General features: G+C 32.3%; 1 protein-coding gene across 4 annotated transcripts; it reads right to left on the bottom strand.

The window, feature by feature from the left end:
- Nucleotides 1-695: 695 nt before the first annotated feature.
- LOC143225457 (T-box-containing protein TBX6L-like) lies at nt 696-22,599 on the bottom strand. 4 transcript variants are annotated; one of them, XM_076454905.1, is made up of 6 exons: nt 22,460-22,599; nt 17,566-17,833; nt 15,893-16,039; nt 15,431-15,486; nt 12,607-12,656; nt 696-6,017 (listed from the first exon to the last, which is right to left on the bottom strand). In XM_076454905.1, exons 1-6 carry the CDS (start codon nt 22,555-22,557, stop codon nt 5,500-5,502), a joined length of 1,137 nt encoding a protein of 378 aa, XP_076311020.1. In that variant the 5' UTR covers nt 22,558-22,599; the 3' UTR covers nt 696-5,499. The 4 variants fall into 4 exon arrangements, with proteins under 4 accessions (XP_076311020.1, XP_076311030.1, XP_076311041.1 ...); XM_076454915.1 differs by having other exon boundaries at nt 17,605-17,833; XM_076454926.1 differs by lacking the exon at nt 22,460-22,599 and adding an exon at nt 18,334-18,417.
- Nucleotides 22,600-22,603: the final 4 nt, after the last annotated feature.

Below are 22,603 nucleotides of genomic sequence, written 5' to 3'. Positions count from 1 at the left end.
ACTTTCAGTGGCACATAAAAATACCTTTGTAATACAACTCTAATAAGTTTATATACAAATTCAAAAACTTAATAACATTATTATTGTTTCTGAAAACTATAGTACTGTGTCCTTCTTTTCATATTGGCCAAATTCTATGTGGAGATTAATATAACCCAGGTAAATTTACTTCAAAAAAATTTCCAATGTCCAAAAGCTAATTCTAGCCATAATATTTTGGAGATTTGTGGTTGTACCATAGCATAGTTACATCTTTCTGATTTAACTTTTAACTTTCTCTAATTCAGCAAAGATTGTCAGAAAGTTTTAATCATTTATTTTCACTGTTATGTTCTGGCATAAATGTGGACTCACCTGTCATCTCTTTTTCTTCTCATTATTTACCTTTTTTTTTAGGTTCAATCAAGAAACAAGCAGGTCTTGTTCTATGTGTATGCATACATGAAAGGGCCGCTGTAGCTTACAGCTGAGCAAAAATTGAATTACTAGGTAACGGAGAAAACATTTTTAAAAGATTAGGTAGTAGAAATGGGAGCACAAAACAGTAGGCAACAAGGTAGGGCTATGGGTTTACATTATAACACCTGGTGATTGTTGAACAACCTCAAAATGGGTATGGCCATCATTTCACCTATTCCTACTTATCATTTTACTTTAAACTTAGCTGGGACAAAGACCTTCAAGATTACCATCATAAAATTTTCTCCTTTACTCTTACTTTGTTACTCTGAAATGCATACTTTAAAAATTGCAGTTTCAAGTATAACCTTAGATGCCAACAGGCCACTCTTGGATTGAAAACAATACAAAGATCAGTTATACAACTTATTGTTCTTGTTTTCAATGCAGAGTGCCTGAGCAAAGCTATGTCAGACTTTGGTAATGATACCATTCATCCTTATACTGTCATAATGGAATTGATTCGTCCAATAAGAAACCCTTGAGTTAGATGTATAGGACTGAAAACTACTTTTATTTGTTATAGTTAGAATCTAGAAGTAGAAAATCTATGTAGTTTACTTTTTTTTTATCTAGCTGGTACAGTTGCATGCTGATCATATAGTACATGTGTGTTAGCAGTTGTGTACTTGCACATTATATAAAGGTGAGTTGTTACTTGACAATTCACAGAGCATGCTCATAATCATGGAATATGGTAACTAGTGTATTGTTAACTTGTTAGTAGTATTTCAAAATGGTTATTATTATTATTACCAAAAGTTTAAAGAAAACTAAATGAAATGCTTTTGGTCAAAATAGTGTAATTTAATTATGTGCATTTAGATTTGCATAAGATGGAAAACAGGAAACAGCTATGCCTTTTCAACAATGTTAATCAGTGAGTGAGATTGGCAAATTCATGATTTTGTAAAATTTTCTACTGAAATTCTTAAGTGGTTTGATAGTTTCTTACTCTGCAGTTAGTGTACATATTACTCAACAGCTTATGTAATGTGTATAGTTTTGTATACATGCTGTTTGCAGTGTTTGACATTTTAATTTGTATTGCACATTCCTACTACCGTACTTATGATGAGATGTAGATTAGTCCAGTCAAAGACAAGGGGTTAATGTGCAGTTTGATGATATCACATTCATATCCAATTGCTCTCTTATTATGCTATATATTTTGCCATTTAGCAGTCCTTTCTAGTTGATAGTGCACAATACTAGGCCTGTCTGTCATGGTTGTTTACAATATCTTCACATATTCATGTGGACACTGAAGTTCAAATGTTCAGTGGCAAGCCACACATAATGCCAACACAATGTATTATTTCTCTGCCAATCCTTAATATGTTTAGTCAGCATCCTGTAGACTAAATGGCATAATCATGTAAGTTAAGGTTAACAAGTTTATGAAACATATTCCTAACAGTTTGTTATTCCTTCTGAAAAGTTATCACACTTGGGATGACTAACAGAAGTGGGAACCTTCATTCTTTTCCACTAGTTGTTTCATGTATGCATTTTAATTTTTACCAATATTTTAAAATTCTTTTTCCATATTTCATTGTAAAAATCTGACATTTATAAGATAAGGTTTTGAATAATGTGAAATGGGTTTGGGATAACTGCTGCATTAAACTAATCAGTTATTCTCACATTAGACTTGGATAGTTGGAATAACTGGAAAATATTAATTGGAAACACAAATGAACTGATTTTGTTTTTTGAGATATGCTAGTAACTGATTAAGTTAAATAATCTTTAGCTAAAAATAAGAGATAGTGAAAATATTTTAGTAATTTGGATGTTTGAAATAATTGTAAACAGTAATAATAAATTTTGCTTAATTGATTATTCTTGTAAGTGACATCATGACACTAATCAGTTAAGCCCAATGACCTTGAATTAATGGAATGTAACAAAATATCATAATTGCAATAATTTGTTCACTATGATAATTGGAATAATTAAAGACATTAAAATTATTATTTCCAGATCATTAATCATAATTTCAATTAATCAAATATTTTACAGTACACTAAGTAAAGAAATATCATGATGCTCATAGGTAGTCAGATTGATTAGTCAAACTAATTGCCTAGCTCCGATTACTTGTTGATTTTTTTTTCTTGAATTTTTCGTGTAAAGCACTAGAATTTCAAAAAAAGTTTTGAATGAAAACACAGTCACACCTTTGCCTAGGACTACCTCTGATTTCTGTGAAGTTTACAGCAACAGTAAATCATACATACTAATTCTATGCCAACAATGTGACCTTTGTGACATTATTCTAATACCTTTGGCCTTGTGGATAGTATTGAAAGTAATGATCCTGAAGCACATATGAATTTTGAAGATAGTAAGAAAGCAGATAATGAAAAAGAAAGCAATGCAGATGAGAACTGGAATTCATAAATATTTTTGTTATTGGTAAAATTTTGTAACCCTTTAAAGACATACTTTTAAAAGCAACAAATTAACTTTGCCAGCCATGTACATATGCTGTGTTGGGTAATGTGTTTAAAGTTGAAAATGTACAATTCCACGTGTTATGTGACCAAGTATTTTTGTTGTTTAATGCAGTAAGAAATTTTAATGGCAAAAATCCAAAACCTATAAATAAAATACCAGAAAACTAAACCTTTCAACCTACCCAGTGTAAATATTAATGTATAATACCTATAAAGTTAAAAAGGTAAAACAACTTGGATTGCATTGTGTTACCTCTGTCAAGACTGGCACAAAAAGATGAGGTTTAGAAATAAATGTAATTTAGTAACACAACTGCAAAAAGTATAACCTTGTAAAGTTACATCTGAAACCTTGTTTTTGTCACTATCATTTATATTTTCTTTTTTTAAAAGTCACCCGAGTTGCAGTAAACTTATTTCAAGTACGTTTGCTTCTATCTTCTTCCCGTTTAATAAGTTAACAAAAAACTGTAGCTGTTCCTGAATCCCCAAGAAAACGTTGGGTACATCCCTGTTTAATGGCTAGTCTTACCTTGATTTAACTGAAAAGTACAATAATAAATATTTCTGATATTATAAATGTCAGATATGTACATACACATGTACTAACTCCTTCAATACAAGGAGCAAGATCTGAATATTGATCCCATTTCACTCCCCTGGAGGCTTTTAGGGTATCAGTGTTTGTTTAAATTACGATACCAGCGTTTGTTAAAAATTAGTAAATGTGAGAAATACGGGATAGTTTCAAAAGTTACTCCCTAGTAGGCCCATATGGATACATGCCATGATTGGTCTAAAACTATAAGTATAAAAGGGGATAAAGAGAAAAAATGTACCCTTTCAACACCAAATCTTAACCCATCTATGAGACTCCCTTGAATACCTTAATATGTCAAACACTATAGGTGTGAAAGGAATAGATACAGTTGTAACACACCTTGAGAATTATTAATGGGTAGGGTCAGACAAAATACTCACTTCACATAAAATTCATCTGAGGGCCTTCATGTAGTCAAAAATTATAGATGTGAAAGGTGGACATACAGACAGTTATCCCCTTCAGAGTGGCATGGCAGATCATACTGAATGGTTGGGAATCACAGATAAATTTTACTTTCCTTCTTTAAAAGATGGCATTCTTGGGGGAGGGGTATGTTAAATTGTGTTTACTCCACCCACAAAATAGTTCTCATTATTGAACAAAATATGTAAAACCAGTCATTCGTACCACATATTAATCTTCATTTGATAACCTTAGTTTGTTTTCTAGGTTGCATTTCTTCAAGGGGTAACATTTTCATGAAAACATGAAAATATTTTTTATGTATACTTTACAATTACATAAACCAATTTAATACAATTTGTATTTTTGTGAAAAATCACAGAAAATTATTAAAAAGTGATTTATTGTTAGCAAAAATCTATTTTTCACTATAAGCGAAATAATCAACAACACTATTTACACCCGAATGCAGTATTTTTGTACAATAATGATAAATCATGCCCAATATCTCAAACAGAATATTGTAAGAACTTCGATTTTTGTTTATAATAGATACAGAATTAATCACTGTATATAAACAGAATAAAAGACACAAACCTGCTACTTATGACTGTGTGAATACTTTAGCCAGTCAGATTTTAAGAGAGACACATTTATATCCTACTTATGAAAGGCCAGTAGAAGATGTGGATGTTTATCTATTTATAACAAAGTTCCCTTTTATGATTAAAGACAATGCTAAGATTAGAGATTATGCTAAGACAAGTAGTAAGAAACTGTAACAATGTAATAATGGTAATCAACGAGTTATTCATTTTTAAAATATATAATCTGAAGACTGATATTTATGATAATTAATTTGCATCATATACACTATGACCATGTATTTCTTGAAAAAAATCATAATAATTAGGAAAGTATTCTCTTCCTGTTGAAGAAAGCTGATCAATCACTAATTTGTATTCATAACTGTCAGTTATCAATGAACATAAGAAATAAACCATTTTACTAATTATGTTTAATAGCTTGTTTTTAAGGAGTTTTTAAAAGCTTTGGGGTACCACAAACCTCACAAGAAATTGTTCTTCATAAGGTGATTATTCAACAGTACTGTCAGTTTGGAATACTATTTTTTAAATATCAGTAAAAAGTAAAAGCTAAGCCTAGTTTGAAATATTATAGAAATAAACACACTAATTTCTACCCTCAGACTTGTACATATTACAAAGTTATATACTTTTTAAGTTGTAATTTCAGGATTGTTATCTTTGAGAACCTAAACACTTTTCATGCAGATAAGCTTTCTGATGTAAAGAAGGTTGTATCTAACATTTCATACATAGATTTTTTTGATTTTTTTTTTAACTACAATTACACCATTTTCAACTTTTGGTATTACTCTATGATTGTAAGCTATTGAGTATATCTGCATTTGTCATAGTGTTACATCTGATTGTTTTTTTCCTGGTCAACAGCTTAGGCTTCTAAGTTCCATACTGTAGGACAGATGTTGAGCTTCTGACTTGAGAAAAGACTATAGTGATTGGAAAGACCTTTCACAAATGATATAGGCTAGGGACCACTGAAGGCTGGTATAGAGAAAGGTTTCAGTCCAAAGTATGAAGTCATCACAGCTGAATTAAAAGGAATGAACTGACTAACATGTGGATTAAATGATAAAGAAAAGTAGTCATTTCTCTCAAAGGGTAATGACATAAGTAATTGCCTGTAATGGTTTGTAGCCATCAGAGGGGAAGTCATTTCAACTGAAGGAGGTAACAAGGTGTCTGTAGAAGTTTTCCTACAATTTCCCAGTCTTGTAGTCTCTGTCCTAGTGTCAACAGACGAAGGTGGACTATGCAACGTTATTGCAGTCTCTGTACCAGTGTTGAGAGATGTCAGTGAATTTTGTAGCCCTGATGCAAAACTTCCATTTTTCATTTTGTTTATTGTACTGTCACTTAGTTTCAAATTCATAGGGATGACTAAATGTGACATTTTCGTTAATCCCGATTGGTAGTTTTCAGGCTCAAATCCATTGCTGCAATGAGTTTCAAAACTTTCCAATTTTGTTTTTTTTCCCAATGGCTCTACAGGTAAAAAGAAAATAAAAAAAATCAGTAATCCACATAATATTTAAATTTCTTATTTCTACTAAGAGCTAAATGTTATGAGTATAATAGTATAAGAAACTAAATAATGAGGACATTTTAAGGTGGTACTGTGTCAAAGCAAACCATCTATTTGCTATCCCCTTATGCTAATATGGAAATGTTAAATCTTTGTTATTCATTTTGATGTTGTTGGTTTTCATACAAAATGTTGGTATAGAACGTTATTAAGTTCTTCTTGATTTAGCTGCCTGTTTTGGTTGGTGTTACTCAACATATTACCTTTGTCTTCCTAAAAGGAAAGGTTTTTGCAAAGTTGTACATACTATACAAAAGTAAACAGATATTTTTCCACTGGTAGATTGGGTGATGTCTCAAGGCTGTGGCTTTCCTTATATTTCAATGGGAATTAATAATAAGTAATGTTGGAAGACAAGTTCTATGGGAGAATATGGTATTTTTTTGTTTGTGTATGTATGATATATTTTCTCAGTCTGGAACAGATTTTTAAAAAATTGTATAACTTTCGAAGACAGTGGTCTTCTTATAAGTGTTATTCTATGTCCAAAAATACATACATACTGTTTTTGTATAAGATACAATAAAAAACCCAAAGAAATAATTTGTATTCAGTCTCTTTAACTCAGTCAGGTTCAATGTGCTTGGATTTACTTCATAATATATATTTCCTGTTAGAAATTCATTTCATCATGTAGATTACATCTTGTCACTCTTATGGGAACACAGTCTTACTAGAGATTACTACAATGCAGGAAGAAAGGAAAATATTTTGATATTGTGACCACAGGATATATTACGGTAGAGTTTCCTAGCTTGTGTTGATTTGTGCAGTAGTAAACTTCTGTCCTTATGGTACATTTAAAAAGACTTTGTTCTTAAGCAAGTCATATTTTCTCCAAGTCAAAGAACTTACTCCCAAGTTATTTATTGAAAGGAAGCATATGTTCAAAAGAGCTTTCAGGTCAAGGACAGTCACACTGAAGACTTATGACTTCCACTTCACTAGAGCCTTAAAATCAGGATACTTGGAAGAGCTTACCAAGTTCCTCTTCTAGATATTAATCTCAAGCTGTTATTTTACTTTGAGAGTCCAAATTGTATAAGGCAGTCTTCATGAGATTTCCAGGTCTTTGCCACCAAAGTTACAATACTGCACAAAAATGTTAGGGCAAAAGAATATTTTGTCATTTTTTTCGATTTTATGGGGCTAATTCTTCCATGCTATTAAAAAATGTAAATTTCAATATTATAGTATAGCTTCACTGATCCTTACTGGCAACTGAATGACCCAGAGAGCAATATATTTATCATTCTTTAGAATTCTCACTTACTTATACCAAGGGCATGCCATAAGGGTTCTGCTCGAATTAACACTGCTCAAATTTAGGGTTTGAAATAAATCTTATGGTGTCTTAACTATATAGAAAGTAGCTAGCAATGAGCTAGGATATATGCTACTGGTATATACCAGAAGAAACCACTTTTTAATAGCATTCCACAAATAAACCTTGATAAATACAGTATTTAACATTATATATGTTTTGTTTTCATGCCTGACCCAAAAAGTGAAGATTTGTCAACAGAGCAGAGAGTTCACATAAAAGCTTTAAGCTTAACTGTAATGATTTCCATTAAGACAGGCAGAGATATCCAACCCTCCTATTGTGTTTGTACTGTAGTCTTTGCCATGATGTTCCCCCATACAGGCACCGTTTTGGAAAAAATAAACAAAGCATATACTTTGAATGTGAAATGTTAGCCAATTATAAAATGAACTGCCTCAACTTTGCCATACAGAAAGATAGTTCAGACTATTGGTTTTGACAGATTTCACAGTAAGTGCATCAAAACCAACAGCAAGTGGTAAGTGCTGTCTACAAACTAACAGGGTCTGGCCACTGATTTGATGCAGTTCAACAGACAACTTTCACCAGAAGGTTTCAAATGACCAGCAACAATTTCTCTTAGAGCTGGAGTTTGGTATGTGCATGTAAGAGAACAATTTCTTGTTGATAAAGGATTTGTCACAAAACTCATGAATCTCAAGGTATATTAGGCAGTCCAAACTAATTCACTACTTTTATCTTTTGACAATGAATGTCTAGAGTCAGGACATTCAGTGCACCGGAAGGGTAACAGCTTTGTGGCAAAACAATCTTTTGACCTTTCTATGTTGTGAACCCAGATGCAGTATTCCTGCAATCATCCTTCCAATATTATTAAATCTCAATTACTTTATCTAATGATATTAATGTCTTCAGTGTTGCTAGCTTTGAGGATACTGCTGCTTTATATACGAATTGAGGTTATATGTTGAGTTGGGAAAACAAATGGAGAAAAGGTTTTAAATACAAAATAATGCAAATTGTTCATAACAGCATAATTTTGATAGTAATAACCTTAACAGTGATAAGGAAAAGGATCTTAGTGTTATGATTACACTGCACAACAATTTTTTTTTTTAAAGTTTTGCTTCCTGAAAAGTTTTTGCTGAATGTGACAGGTACCTGGTGGGTATGCACATATATAGTTTTGGTTTTGCTGCATCATGTAGGAACTAGACAGTTCACTGTTTACCGGCAATAACATATTTAATTGTGTTTATGTTTCAAATACACTATTTAGTTCAACATAATTAAAAGTGTTTTGCTCCTGATTTTCGTTTGTATTCAATGTTCAGTGCATCACATTGCAGTGTCCAACAGTAGTTAGCAAGCATTGACGGATTCCAGTTGCCCTGATATCGTTTTTACATTGTAGCAATGTCCTGGTGAAACTGAAGATTTCAATGAAACCGTACGTGATGGGCAAACTTGGATGTGATTTTCGTGATCAACAGCCAAAAATCAAGAAGCAAAAACTTTGTTGTGCAGTGTTGTTATTCTCTTAAGCTACCTAAACAGCATGCTGTTACTAGTAGTAAAGCATTTAGAATTTTAGGCTACTTCTGCAGAAATACTGAATAAAAATCCAAAAATGTTATAATTCCATTACAGAGGTCACTGATTAGATTACATGTGGCTCCTGATCTTAGGAAGGATATTGAACTGTTGGAGAGGATTCAGAGGAGGGCTACAAAGATGGGATGGAAATATTGTCATACAAGGGCAGTTTACAATCTCTGCAATTGTTTTTCCTCTTGAAAACGAAAAGAGATACAGAGTATATAATTGAGATGTACAAGGCTGTTAAGAAAATTGATGTCTTTTTTTTTTTTAGATATATTATGATGAAAACGACTTTTGCAAGGTAGAGTCATCTTCATTTAAGACAATTTCATTTTTCCAACATAATGGTTTGCCTTTGGAATGAGCCTGCATTTGTGGTTGATGTAGTGAATTTAAGAGAGTTTAAAGAAATTTGATAAATATTTAGATGTGTAAGAAACACTGTCTACAGTCTCAACCCTTAAACACAGCACTATTCATGTAACAACTATACAACAGTGCAAAGAAACAAAACCAGTAGCTATTTTTCTGGCAAGAATAACACTGGTATCTTAGATATGTACTGATGAAATGGAAACCCAACAAAGCCTGAGGGACAGAGATACCTATAAATACAAAGATTACATATTTGCATGCAGTATACATGTAAGCTTATAGAAATATCACTTAACCAGATTAAAAGTTAACATTGTCTTTAGTATAAATTTTAGAACAGAGCATTGTTGTAACTGGACATTAGTTATAGCATGTACAACCATTTAATTTTTCATATTTCTGATTTTAAGTTCTTAATTTCTATGGTTATCTTGCACCTCAACTTGTCAGCACTGTCTCATTCTCTGTTTATTTTTTCATTAGCTGCTATGTAAAATCAAAGATTTCCTATCCAGTGACAACCTGGAGTTTTCAACATGACAGAGCTTATTGGTAAGATGTGGTGTTCTGGTAGCTTCTGCTGCTCACTGATCTATTACCTGAGCCCAAACTATTGTGAGCCATACCAGCAACAGGTGAAGTACCAATAACCTCTACTCCCAGTTCAGCCACATTAACAGGCAATTCAGCAGCAGATATGTAACAAGAATCAGCTAAGTCAAAATACTGGGTCTAACCAGTGCTGAAAGTGGAAAGTAACACAAGGGTAAGTGTATCCCTCACTTCTCTAATTTGCATACCTCCACTTGTGCATTTTATTTAAGAAATCCAAACAGTGAAAAATGCTATTACTATTTTATGCACTAACATACCCCCACTTCTGAACACTTATTTTGAGCATTGTTGCTAACTCACGACAAGCCCCAGAGCATTGTCAGCACCAGATATGAATGCACCTTCAGTAAGAATATTACCTTCCCAAAGCTGAATTCTTCCCCAGGATTGACAATCATTAGGAACTACCACCTGAACAAGCACCAAAGAATCAACCAGCACCTGAGACTATGTTTGCAGTTTTGTTCATGTCAATAGTCAACTTCACCAGCCATTACCATTATATCACCACCCATGAAATCCCAGGAGCAACCTTAGTAATACCTAAGGCTAGAGTTACCATAGATCCCACCAATAACTAAGAACAAATGACACCCTCCAAAGATTCAAGTTACAATCTAGCATTTCCATTTGTAAACACTTAACCTTTTCACTGTTGGCTTGGTATAATCTACAGAAGTTCATCTACACATTTGGAGATGTTAAATAGTTGCACTATAACTTTTGATACAGCATGTGCATCTTCACAAAATTTGCTAGACTTTTAGTAAAGATTACAAATATTTTGTGTACAAAAAATCAGTTTTAATTAAATATTTTTTAAAGATTTGTTTGTGACCATAGTATTTTACATTACCAGTCTAAGTGCAAAGTAATTTCATGTTATGATTAAAAAAAATTATTCTTCATCCCCAAATTCTCCAATGTTATTTATGTAATCTCTAAAACCTCCTAAATAATTTCAAATTTTATGTTACTTTATGTAATTTAACTATGTGAGGTCTGTCACTTGACCAACCTTGCAACCATCATAAAAAAAAAAAAAACAGGAAATAAACTATGCTTTTTGCGTGCTAGAATGACTACATATTATAACACGAAAGAACAAATGTTTAGTTTGAGTAGCTTAAGTCTCACAATGGTGTATGTATATATATATTTTTTTTTTTTTATTATTATATTGACCTTCCAGTCATGTCTAGCTAATATATTATGCAACTTGCATTGTACCTATCTTACATATCCAATAATATAAAACTGGATTTTAGTCTTCTCTGTCTTGGCTGGGTTTTAGTGGACTAGTATTTTGTAATGTACAGTCACATTATACATATGTATATAGAATATTACAATTCAGATATAATTATTAAACTTATTTTTCTTAAAATATAGAACAGTAAGTCTAGAAGTAAAGCAAACAATTATCTCTTCTCACTATGACCTTTGAATTTGGTTGCTACTTGACATAAATTGCTAAACCTTTTAAAATTTTACATGTGGAGGATATCAAACATTAGGTTTTATATATACAATTGAATAACAAAAAAATCATAACTATATTAATACTATAGAATTCCACTATGATTTATTATGCTTAGTTACTAAAATGTATTTAGATATTAAAAAAAAAAAAAAATGAAACTTCGAGTAGATAAAGACATAACCTACTTCCTTGAAATTTAGGATTAAAAGAATGTGGTAGCTATTTCACAGATCAAAAAAGGCTTAGAAAACCATTCTTACACTCTAATGTGTTATTTGATTATTCACATGCCATATATTGTCGTAAGCATATAAGGGACTGTTTCCAAAAATGTATAGAGGTGAACTGGTCCAGTGTTTGATTCAGTACATAAGTCATATCTCAGCAAAATAAAAAGATATTAGGCTCATATTTTATATTCTAGCTTTTCAATATTAGTAATTTGAGTTCCTAATTTGTACAAAACTATAGATTTAGTATTAAGACATTACAAACATTTAATTTTAAACTGATACATTCAAGATACTACATGACTCACTAAAAGCTATATTTAAATGTGTTCTTTTAATATTTACTCTAAACATTAAAAAATTAACTCATATACAATATTAAAATTTGAATTACAATTTACAATTTGGTCCAGAACTTATTGATAAGTTCATAAAATAGTAGCTCGATAAGATTTTGAATGCAAATCAACAATTGCAATGACATGGCCTTTGACCTGTGACCGACAGTGAAAGGGTTAAAAGGGAGCAAATAATGGTGTTTCATTATATATTCAACTTAATATAGTATATGAAAATTATGCTATACCTAATACTACCTGTAAAGTAATTTGGTAGTCAGCTGTAATTCTTCAGTTGTCATATTTACTTCACCCCACCTTTATCATTTAAATATCAGTATTAATTTTTTGTTGTATTGTGGAAAATGGAATACATCTCTAATACACAATTTTAATACAGATATAAACCTTCTGACAAGCCAATGTTATGCTACGAACATCAGGAAAAATATTTTCTGCCTTTAGGAGTCGCATCTAAATTCCCACTTGTGTAATATTACTTCAGTTTCACCACGGCATTTTTTGGTACTCTTAAAAATTCCAATAAAAAAATCTTACCTCTACTTTTCTCTTCTTCACATTTCGAATCCATTTGTGTTTTTGCACATCTATACAAATAATAATACACTGTTTAAGAAAACCATAAAAATTACAAAAATAATACCAGCAAACAAAAAGTATTTAATAATACATAAAATTATTCATTGTGATGCAGTATGTTTGATCCCACTATCAGGAAACTGTATGTAAATGCATTTGGTAGTTAGAGGGTTTAAGGAAAAATACTTAAAGAACACTGATTACTTACCAGAGTTAAAGTTGCTATAGGCTTAAAATTTTTTAACACACAAATAATAAGTAATCTAGATATTATTGAATTATTGATGAAGAATATGTAGCACACCAATGAAGATTAACTTTATTTTTAATGAAGATTGAAAGATTTCATTAATGCAACATTAATGAAAAGCTATTTGAAATAGTAATAAGAATATAAATACTAATCAAAATAATCTTGTGTACTAATGTAAAATAAGTTGAAATACCAGTGAAAAGCAATTTGAAGTAATAAATGATAATAATAAGAAACACAAGTCAAAGTAATCTAAGGGGAAAAAAAATGTAGAATAGTGTCAAGTACCATGATAACTAGAGAAGAGCAGTTCTGAGTAACAAAAATGACAATGACAAAGTAATTAAATGCATTAAGGTATATATAAGGGAACTAGATTATTTACAGTAGGTATCTGTAACTTGTTGATAAATATCAACAATAAATGGACAGCACACAATCCATTTGTTTCAAAATAACATACTGGAAACAATTGAAGTGTATGTACTAAAATATGTCACACTTGGTTATCACAGTTGTATCCAGAGCTTTAAGTAATAGTCTCCTTTTGTCATAGTCCACACACCTGGGTTCAATTAGTTTAGTACTTTTGACACACAGATTATTATTCTTCATCTTTATTGTTAGAATACCACTGTGAAAATAACTTTAGATATTACCTCTTATGGCTAAACTAACAGTTATGCAGTATAACTTCACTTTCATTTCTTCTTGCACTCTATATCTGCACATATTTATAACATGCAACAGAAAAAGTATAGAAATATCTAGCCCTCTAATGATAATAATATTCAGATAAGAAAAACTTTGAAGCATCAAGATGACATCAGCAGTATTACAAAAGCCTAGTACAACACTTAAACTGCATACATAATGTATGACTTGTAGAGAAACTTGTCATAAAACAACATATTTTATACTATATATAAAGACTGTTTCCAATTCATGCTGTCTTCCAACATTTGTTCTTTTTTTTTGTTTCTCTTTATATAAGATGTCTGGTATGGTTTGAGTGAATCTCTTGTCTTCATCTTGATCTCATGTTGCACGAGGTCTGTCTTTACTAATCTATCTGTATACTGGGATGGTAGATCTAGTAACTATCTTGCACTTGCCAGTAAGTTCTTCACTGATGTTGATGTCTTTGTATATTTCAGCTCCATCAAGTGGTCTTACATCTAGTAAGTCTCGATTTTCTGCAACAAATCCACTATCTTCTGGTTCAGCTACAACTGCCATATCAATCTGTGTCTCAATACCTACATCCTTTGTGTATTCTTTCCTTTCAAAGCACCTCTTCAACATATTTGCATGGTAGATCTTGGTTGTCCCTCTCTTTTTATCTATTTCCTCAAGAGGCCCTTTCCACTGCAGGATGAGTTTTATTATCTGTTAGCAGCGTAACAAAGGTTTTCTGTCCAACCTTGAAACATCAGTCCTTGGCCTTCTTGTCAGAAAAGAACTGAGTTTCTTTGATGGATTTGCTTTCATAGTAGAACCAATTTAATAGATCTGCTTGATTCTGTAGGTTTTCTTCACTTTGATTTTGTGCTCCATTTATCTTGGGTATTGTTCCAAAGTTTCTGCAGTAAGATGTCTTTCATATGTACTTCCTTCAGCTTCCACAGACTTAGATAGATTAGAATGTCACTTCAAGATTTGAAGGGCTTGAATTCTTGCTTATTCATCTTTCATTGAGTATAGTGGCAGCTACAGATGTCTCTTTTATACAGTTCTTCAAAATTTCTACTATCTTGCACACTTCTAATCACTAAGTCATAGACTGGTATCTTTGTAAACATTACCTCAAATTCCTCATCTATGGATTTGTCCACCTTTATTCTTGCCATAAGAAACTTTCTCATTGAACCTTCAAGGTATACCTTGCCTGTCCTCACTGCTGCACCCAGCGGTTCATAGGACCTTCACTTTTTTTGTTCCCAACATAACCTTTATCTACTGGCATATGATTTATTGGCACCTCTTTACATTTTTTCAGATGCTCCAAATCACTACTGGCACTGTTTCTCCACTTGCTAACTTGAGTTGACCATCAGTTGTATACTGTTTAGTCATTGATATTGCATTTCATCCTTATAGTGAATCTGGCATGTTGTCTCTACTATGTTTTTTCTAGCAGCAGTGTCCGTAGTGATAGTTATTATTGTCTTGTTTCTTGCCAGCACTATCTTTGAAGGTGGCTGCAAATGCTTTATGTTGAGATATCTGCTGTGGCTTGCTGGTGATGGATTTGCATTCATTGGCAATGTAGCTTATTTTGTATTTCATATATTTAATTATTTCCAAGGATTCTTGCTTATAACTCATAGTTAAATTTGCTGCAGATGTGGTACTCTAATCTTATGTGACAATTGTTTAAAACAAAAAATTGTACTAGTAATTACCAAACTGTATTTAAATTTAATGTAATAACAATTTATTTACCACTATCCACTGCAAGTTGTCATGCAAGGTTAATACAGTATGTTTTCAAACAGGAATTTGAGGGCTTTCATATAATTAGCCTACCTTTTAAAACGAAAATTTTTAGCAAATGGATTATTGTCAACTTTCAGTTTTACCACCTGTTGAAAGAAAAAAAAAACTTTTCAGTACTTCCAAAATCCAATCTATCACTTTTCTTCAATGGTTTGTTTTAATGTAAATAATATTGTACACTTTTTTTGTAATTTTGTTCAGAGTCAAGAAGTCTCAAATCTAACAAGCACTACTCCTTATATTTAACTCTGAATTTGGATAAGTCATCTCTAAGAGGTTTGTTGTGAAAATTTTAATTATCACTTCTATTCAATACACAATTTCTTGTAAATAATTCCAACAGATCTCATTAAATATTTAAATCTATTCATTAATGAAACCTTAAAACAAATAACTATAATCTGTCCAATGTATTAGTGGCTGAAAAAACTAAGAGATAATAAGCATTTATCTACGGAAACAAATTTAATGTTAATTGGATCATGAACTTACTAGTTCATTCTGATAAGCCGTTACAGCAACAAAAGTTGTCTCCGGAAAGGAAAATGTGTTGAAACAAGTAAGGGGTATCTTAAGAATGTCACTTCCAGCAACAATATGAACTCGAGCAACGTATTTGTGCATTGAATTCAAGTAAATCTGTATAAATAGTTACACCAAAAAGTGTTACATAAAAACTGCACTGTGAAATACATTCTTTTAACACTTAAATATACCTCAATCATATTCCCTATATCTCTTCTTTTTTTAAAATAAATTATTTCAGTGATATTAATATTTCCATTCTTGGAGTCATCCTAGTAGCCATTCTCTGAACCATTTCCAATAATTCAATGTTCGTTTTTCATTAAAAAGTAGAACAACAACCACAACACTCCAAATATGGCCTATTTTCCCTACCACTAGCAACAGTACACAAACTGTATTGCTTAAGTAACTGATCAACAAGAATACCAAGATCTTTCTTTCCATTAACTCTGTGAAAGTTATTATCAGCAAAATTTTACTCATAATTCACATTATGAAAAACTAACATGCATCATCTTATATTTATTATAACTAAAAGCCTCTGCCATTTATTAAACCAACTCCACAAAAGATCTATATCCTTTTGTAATGCAGCAGTAGCATCTTCAAAGCTAGCAACACAGAAGACCTCAGCCATCAACAACAATTTTAATAACTTATTGACCATTCTTCCCTGTTTGTCGTTGATGTTGATATCTTACTTGTTTGTCGTTGATATGAAAAAAAAAAAAAAAATCGACTGATCCTAACACTTTGCCCTGGGGTATCCCAATTCTTGGATTAAATCAGATTGATTACATTTCATTTATACCAGTCCTCTGCTTTTATCCATGAAGTCATTTTTAACAAGCTTTTATATAGCACTTTGTCAAGTTCTGAAAATCCAAATAAACAGATTCCACACCTTATCCTCATCTAGGTAAGCAGTAACGTTTTCAAAGAATGTCAAAAATTACTAAGAAATATTTTCCCCTGGTAAACCATGCTGATTGTGATCAGACTTACAAAAACTTTTCCCACTGCCAGAGGTAAAACTAAATGGTCTATAATTTTTAATCACCTTCCTTGCAATGAGGGGTAACATTATCCACTTCTGTCCTGACACCTGCTTACTATTCAAGAACTTACAAAAGTGTAGTAGCAGATGAATCATGTATCCAACAATTAACTTCCTTCAAAACCCTTAAGAAATATCAAACATTTATTAAAAAAAACACAAAATGAATTAATTATTGTACAATACATATGAAATGAAAAACATAGCATTAATATTAGACTATTTAACTGTTACGAATGTTTTTAAAATGGAATGTATAAAAGAAATAATTATTAATTCTTAAAAACTTTTTCTTTCACGTTAAAAATTTAATAGGTGGTTGAATGATTTTATTGAGGGTGGAGAGTATAAGAAGCAGTTTAATTAGTTATTAAAATTGTGTTAACTAGTTTAAGTTATGTTTAATTATTTCATTTTTGGTCACTTTAAAACCTACATTTCATAGTTTATCCATAGCTCTTGCAATTATTTTTTTTTACACCTAAAATTTGTTCCAACATTCATAATTACATCGGTAATGAATAGTAATTTCTGACTTTTCCAACAATATGAGACTAGTCTCCGAAATAGATATACTCACATGCCCTTCATGTTGTAAAACGTTATTAGTTAGCTTCACCTTATGAAAGCTGACTGATTGTTTCATTAGCTGAGAGCCGGAAGTAGGGCAGTCGGGATGGGTGTACAGCCGAGGTGTTAATGGCAGATCAGCTGGGCCTCGAGCTAGCCATTGTCGACCAGCAAATGTATAACGATGATTATCCTTTGGAACAATATCCAGTAACACAAAGTAGTACATAGTTGGTTCTAGCCCATACACTCGGACCTTTACTGAAGGAAACATTCGGCTAGAAATAGTAGTTACTACTTAAAAATCACGTGAAAATTTTCAACATTCATTTGATACATCTGAAGTAAACCAACACTTTTATTCTATATAAGTGATTAGTTGTTAGTGTACAAGACACTGCTTTGTTAAATGAACCTGTTGAACAGCTTTTAATTGTGTAACAAACTTATCAGGTTGTTACTAAAATACATTGTATAAATTAATAATTCTATCACCATTAAATTAAAATTTTATATCTGACTAATATAATATATACTGAGATCATGATTCCATTTGTTACCTTTTGTTCTCAGCTCAATTTTTTTTTTTAATTGAATTTGATTTAACGGTATTCAGATATGTTTGCATATGTCAGGAAAGATTGTGAAACAAAACTAGTTGTAACTCAATTTAAATAAATTAATCTACATATAATGTTTTATGGCTTCTTTCTGAATTTCAATGTACTTGTTGAACAAATTGTTAGTTTAAGTTGCAATAAAATATGCAAATATTTACCCAAGCTACTAATTGCAATCGTCAAACCTCCCTTTTGCCGACGTAAAAATGTTACAAGGCACATGTTTACAGTATTTAACTATAAATAAACGTAATGAGTAACAATTGCATGAGAAAATCAACTGATTCAATATCGATTACACCTATGTTTACTACAATTCCATAAAACTTATTACAGTTTTACCATATGAAATAATAAGCCTTAAGCATACCATATAATTCAAAGTAATTACATAACAATATAGAAAGTGATGTTTTACAAAGTAATTGTACTTTCCTTTGAGTAATCTTACTGTAGTGATGAAAATTAAGTTATGAACATGCTATAACAAGGATTTAAGAGTTTTTATTTTCAAAAAGGTATAATTTCTGCTATACCGAAAATGTATTTTTAATATAAATTCCATTAGGGTACTTACTTGTCTTACAAGATTAACTATTTTTGTTCAGTGCTGCCCTCTATACGAGACATTTTCCGTACACCATAAACCACGCTCATCCCCCCTTCCTGGAATTGCTATGTTCCAACATGTCTCTCATGTAAATTATCACGCGCCATCTCTTTAATAGTAGCATGACATGCTCACATGATTCCTGTGACTTCCTCTACAATCTTCTACCGAACCTTCACTTTTACTTTTACGTTTGGCAGAAGATTTGGGCACTAGAGAAGTGGGAAGGAAGGGTGGGAAGCGTAAAAGGAGGTAAGTACCTTTTAGAAATACATTTTTTAGTATAAGAAAATTGTAACTTCCGATACGATACTTACCTCTTCCCACAAGATAAACTAGAATCTTACTTTGAGAAGGAGGAGTGTCTGGTACGAGGTAACAACAGAAGTACCCCTGAAAGTACTCCTAACAGCGAGAGAAATAGATAGGAAGATTAGAAGAAGGGTGCAATGCCAGTTCTGATGCGGTTGTGAGGTGTCAGGTGGCTTGGCCGGAGCACACTGTACTTACTAAGCCAACTACATCTAAACTCTTCTTAAAGGGTACCAACATCCACGTGAGTGTAGAATAAGGATCATACTATACTCAAACCCAAGAATTGGGGATTAAAACCTACATCTATTTTTGGGTATGTTACGAGAGTCACTATTCTAGTCATTTGGGAATTGTCATCTGGTATTGAAATTATGTCTACTGCATGGAATAAATTAATCCAACTGTGGCATAGGCTGGAACCATCCAAAGACAGTAATGAGGGGCAGCTAAGGATAGAACCTGAACACTCTCAGACACCACTACTATAAACCAAGACACAGACGGTGCAATTAAAAGACAAAGATAGATAATCCAAACTCGTGTGAGAACTTATAGTAATTGGCTCACTTACTCAGAACCGAATTTCATGCAAAAGTAGAATGAGGGCTCCCAATAAAAAGGGTAACTCTAATTTAAACAGCTCAACGCCAGTGTGTATGCACTTAAGTGTGAAAAATAGCCACAGGTGGTAGACGAAATCCCAACAAAGAGAAAACCACGACATGAAGTAGACAGTGGGAGATGAACACACAGGTAATGGTTCACATGCGAGAATGCAGAATATCTCCCAATAAATGACGATGATAAGCATGGGAAACAGGTGTAGGATTTTATGGAAAGACAACTGGAACAAATTCTGGGGGGAAATGTAAAATAGATGGATGGAGGTAGGTGATAAGGAAGTGACTCACTCGATATGTGAAACGAGACTGCCACGCCAAAGACATGACAAGAGGTAGGCATGAAGAATATGGAGGGTGGGATATATAACATATGATAAATGTCAGTGAAGAAGGAAAATAGAAGAAGACAAAGGACAGGGGATGAAATAGCAGTCAACCTTGATCTCGTATAAATAGGGAGCAATTAGGAGGACTAGACAAGAAGTAGAGTGCACAAGAAGTCATCCAATAAAGTCATTGGATAGATGAGATCAAAAGGTATTTCTGGGACTAATCCAGGCTGAAAGCATCAACTGCTAAAACCAGTGAATGAATTACAGGCAACCAAACAAGAGAGAACTTTGCATGTAGGCTCTAGCAAAGGTATCCACACATGGAAAATCCCACTGATGGAAAAGAGCCTTGAAAACAAGGGAATTTAATACCAATTCAATGGTTCACAACCAGTTGAAAGTCACATTGCATAGGACATGTAATAACGTAAACATGATGTGCATGGCCCCAGTAGAAGAGATTCAATAACCAAAACGCAGATCTTGGAACCATTTGCCTCTTTCAGTGGATGGTAGATGTCACTGCCATAGAATTATTTGAAGAACCCATTCCCAAAATGTCTGGCAAGGAGAAGGAACTGACCTAATGTCCAATACACAGACAGAAGTTCAAGAACAGCAATATGCAAAGCACTGAAATCTGCAGACACTGGCCCAAAGTGTTGTTGGGATTAACATGTACTTCCCATGCCCATGAAAAGAAGCAGCTCACCCGCCAAAGTATGGTCATTATCTAGCCACTAATGCAGATTATCTCGTAGCGGAGGAGGAAGGGAAATTGGGATAGAGAGAGAGGTTAAGGGTTTTATCATTCAAGAAATACTTTCTGAAAACCAGTGATGTCATGGAAGACCAAATCATCTCGCTCAAGGAAAAGAACTTCATTAATATGAAGTGACCGAGTTGAGAGGGCGTAGTGAACTAAACTTCCATTAAATGAAGAAATTGTGAAGGAAAAGGCGGTTCTCAGATATTGGCAAAAAAAAATCCCCACTTGGTAGGCACGGCAATTGTAACTCATGTAACTATGAGGTTAAATGGCTGGCATGAAACCAAACATTAGGAGAAAGAAAAATTAAAAGCAAGAAAATATGTGTAAGTGTCAGAGAAAACAGTACAAACATAAAACATAGACCTAGGAAACACCACAAGTTAGAATGATAATTATTGGCAAATTCAGAAGGAAAAAGATAGAAAATTCCTTATCAACCAGAAAAGACTTGGAAGTGGAAGCTGTAACAAAAGCCGGGGATAAAGTTGGACGATGTAATGTGCAATCTCCTGAAGCATGAAACCAAATAAATCTTTCATCGGGTTATCTACACCTGAAGCCTGCAACTTTCAAAGTGATAACGTTAACTGCAGAATTCACAACACTGAAAGTTTACACCAAACACGAGTGCAGCAATAAAACAACTTGAACTGACAAAAAAGGCCTAGAAGAATCAAGCTGAATAAATCAAGTTACAAATTAACCTGTTTGGATGGAAAACAAAATAAAATACGCGGCAACAAAGTCACAAAAGAATACGTATGAACCCAAACATTGCCAAACGAGAAGTGGAGATTCAGTAGAGGAGTGTAAAATGAGTAACAGGAATATGCCATTCTACAATTGGTTAAGAGATGACAAATTATCATTTACATGAGACACGTTGAAATACAGTAAGTTCCTTTTAATGCCTTAGTGTTTTTGTTTTTTTAGTGTCCGTAAAATCTTGCAAATTTATTCAATAAGTCATTTTTCCTGTGCCTATACTCTTTGTGTAAATTTGTACCAGTTAGAACATATTCATTTTTTCGTTAATTCTTGCATATAATGGAAGTAACTGTTGGAAGATATGAAACAATGAAATAAAAGTGAATTATTTTTATGTTATCGATCAAAAGTTCCATTTTGTATTTAATGAGTTCTAGTTTTTTTGTTCCTCAATATATTTTTTATTTGTACTTATTGAAGCAATTTTGTAACGAAAAGAGTAGCCAACCTGTTTAAAATATGTTGTACTAACTGCACAAATACAAAAACTCATGACTACACATAAAATTGCTTAGTTTCATGCATATCTTACGTAGCAGTTAAAAGTTTTTAAAGTTTAAGTAAAAGTTAATTAGTTAAAAATGATCAAAAGCCATCATACTATATTAGAAGCTTGATTACATAAAAAAAATTGCAGCCATTAAAAATAATCTCTAAGCAAAAGTTTATAATGCTATAGAGTATAGATATATAAACAATTACACCTAAAGTTCACATTTTTATATTTAGTGGACAAGTTTTAGTTAAAAAGTATTCGCTGTTGTTGGATTAAAGTAAAGTTTTTATACTAAACAAGATAACAGTCTAATTTTGATAGTTTTTTTTAATGTTTTCAACTAAAAAACAATGTAAACATTCACTTACCGTCCTGTTCTGCTGAGGATCATTTCATTTCCGACCCGATCAAATTTTTTCCACATTTCTTTATTTTCTAGTAAAACTTGGACTTTGTTTTCCGACATAAAGGTTTGTGGTACACTATTATTGTGATCACAAGAAATCAAAGAT

This window comes from Tachypleus tridentatus, chromosome 1, assembly GCF_004210375.1.
Source record: "Tachypleus tridentatus isolate NWPU-2018 chromosome 1, ASM421037v1, whole genome shotgun sequence".
NCBI lineage: Eukaryota > Metazoa > Arthropoda > Merostomata > Xiphosura > Limulidae > Tachypleus > Tachypleus tridentatus.
Note: the sequence above shows the minus strand (reverse complement) of the source record. Positions and strands in the feature narration are given on the sequence as shown.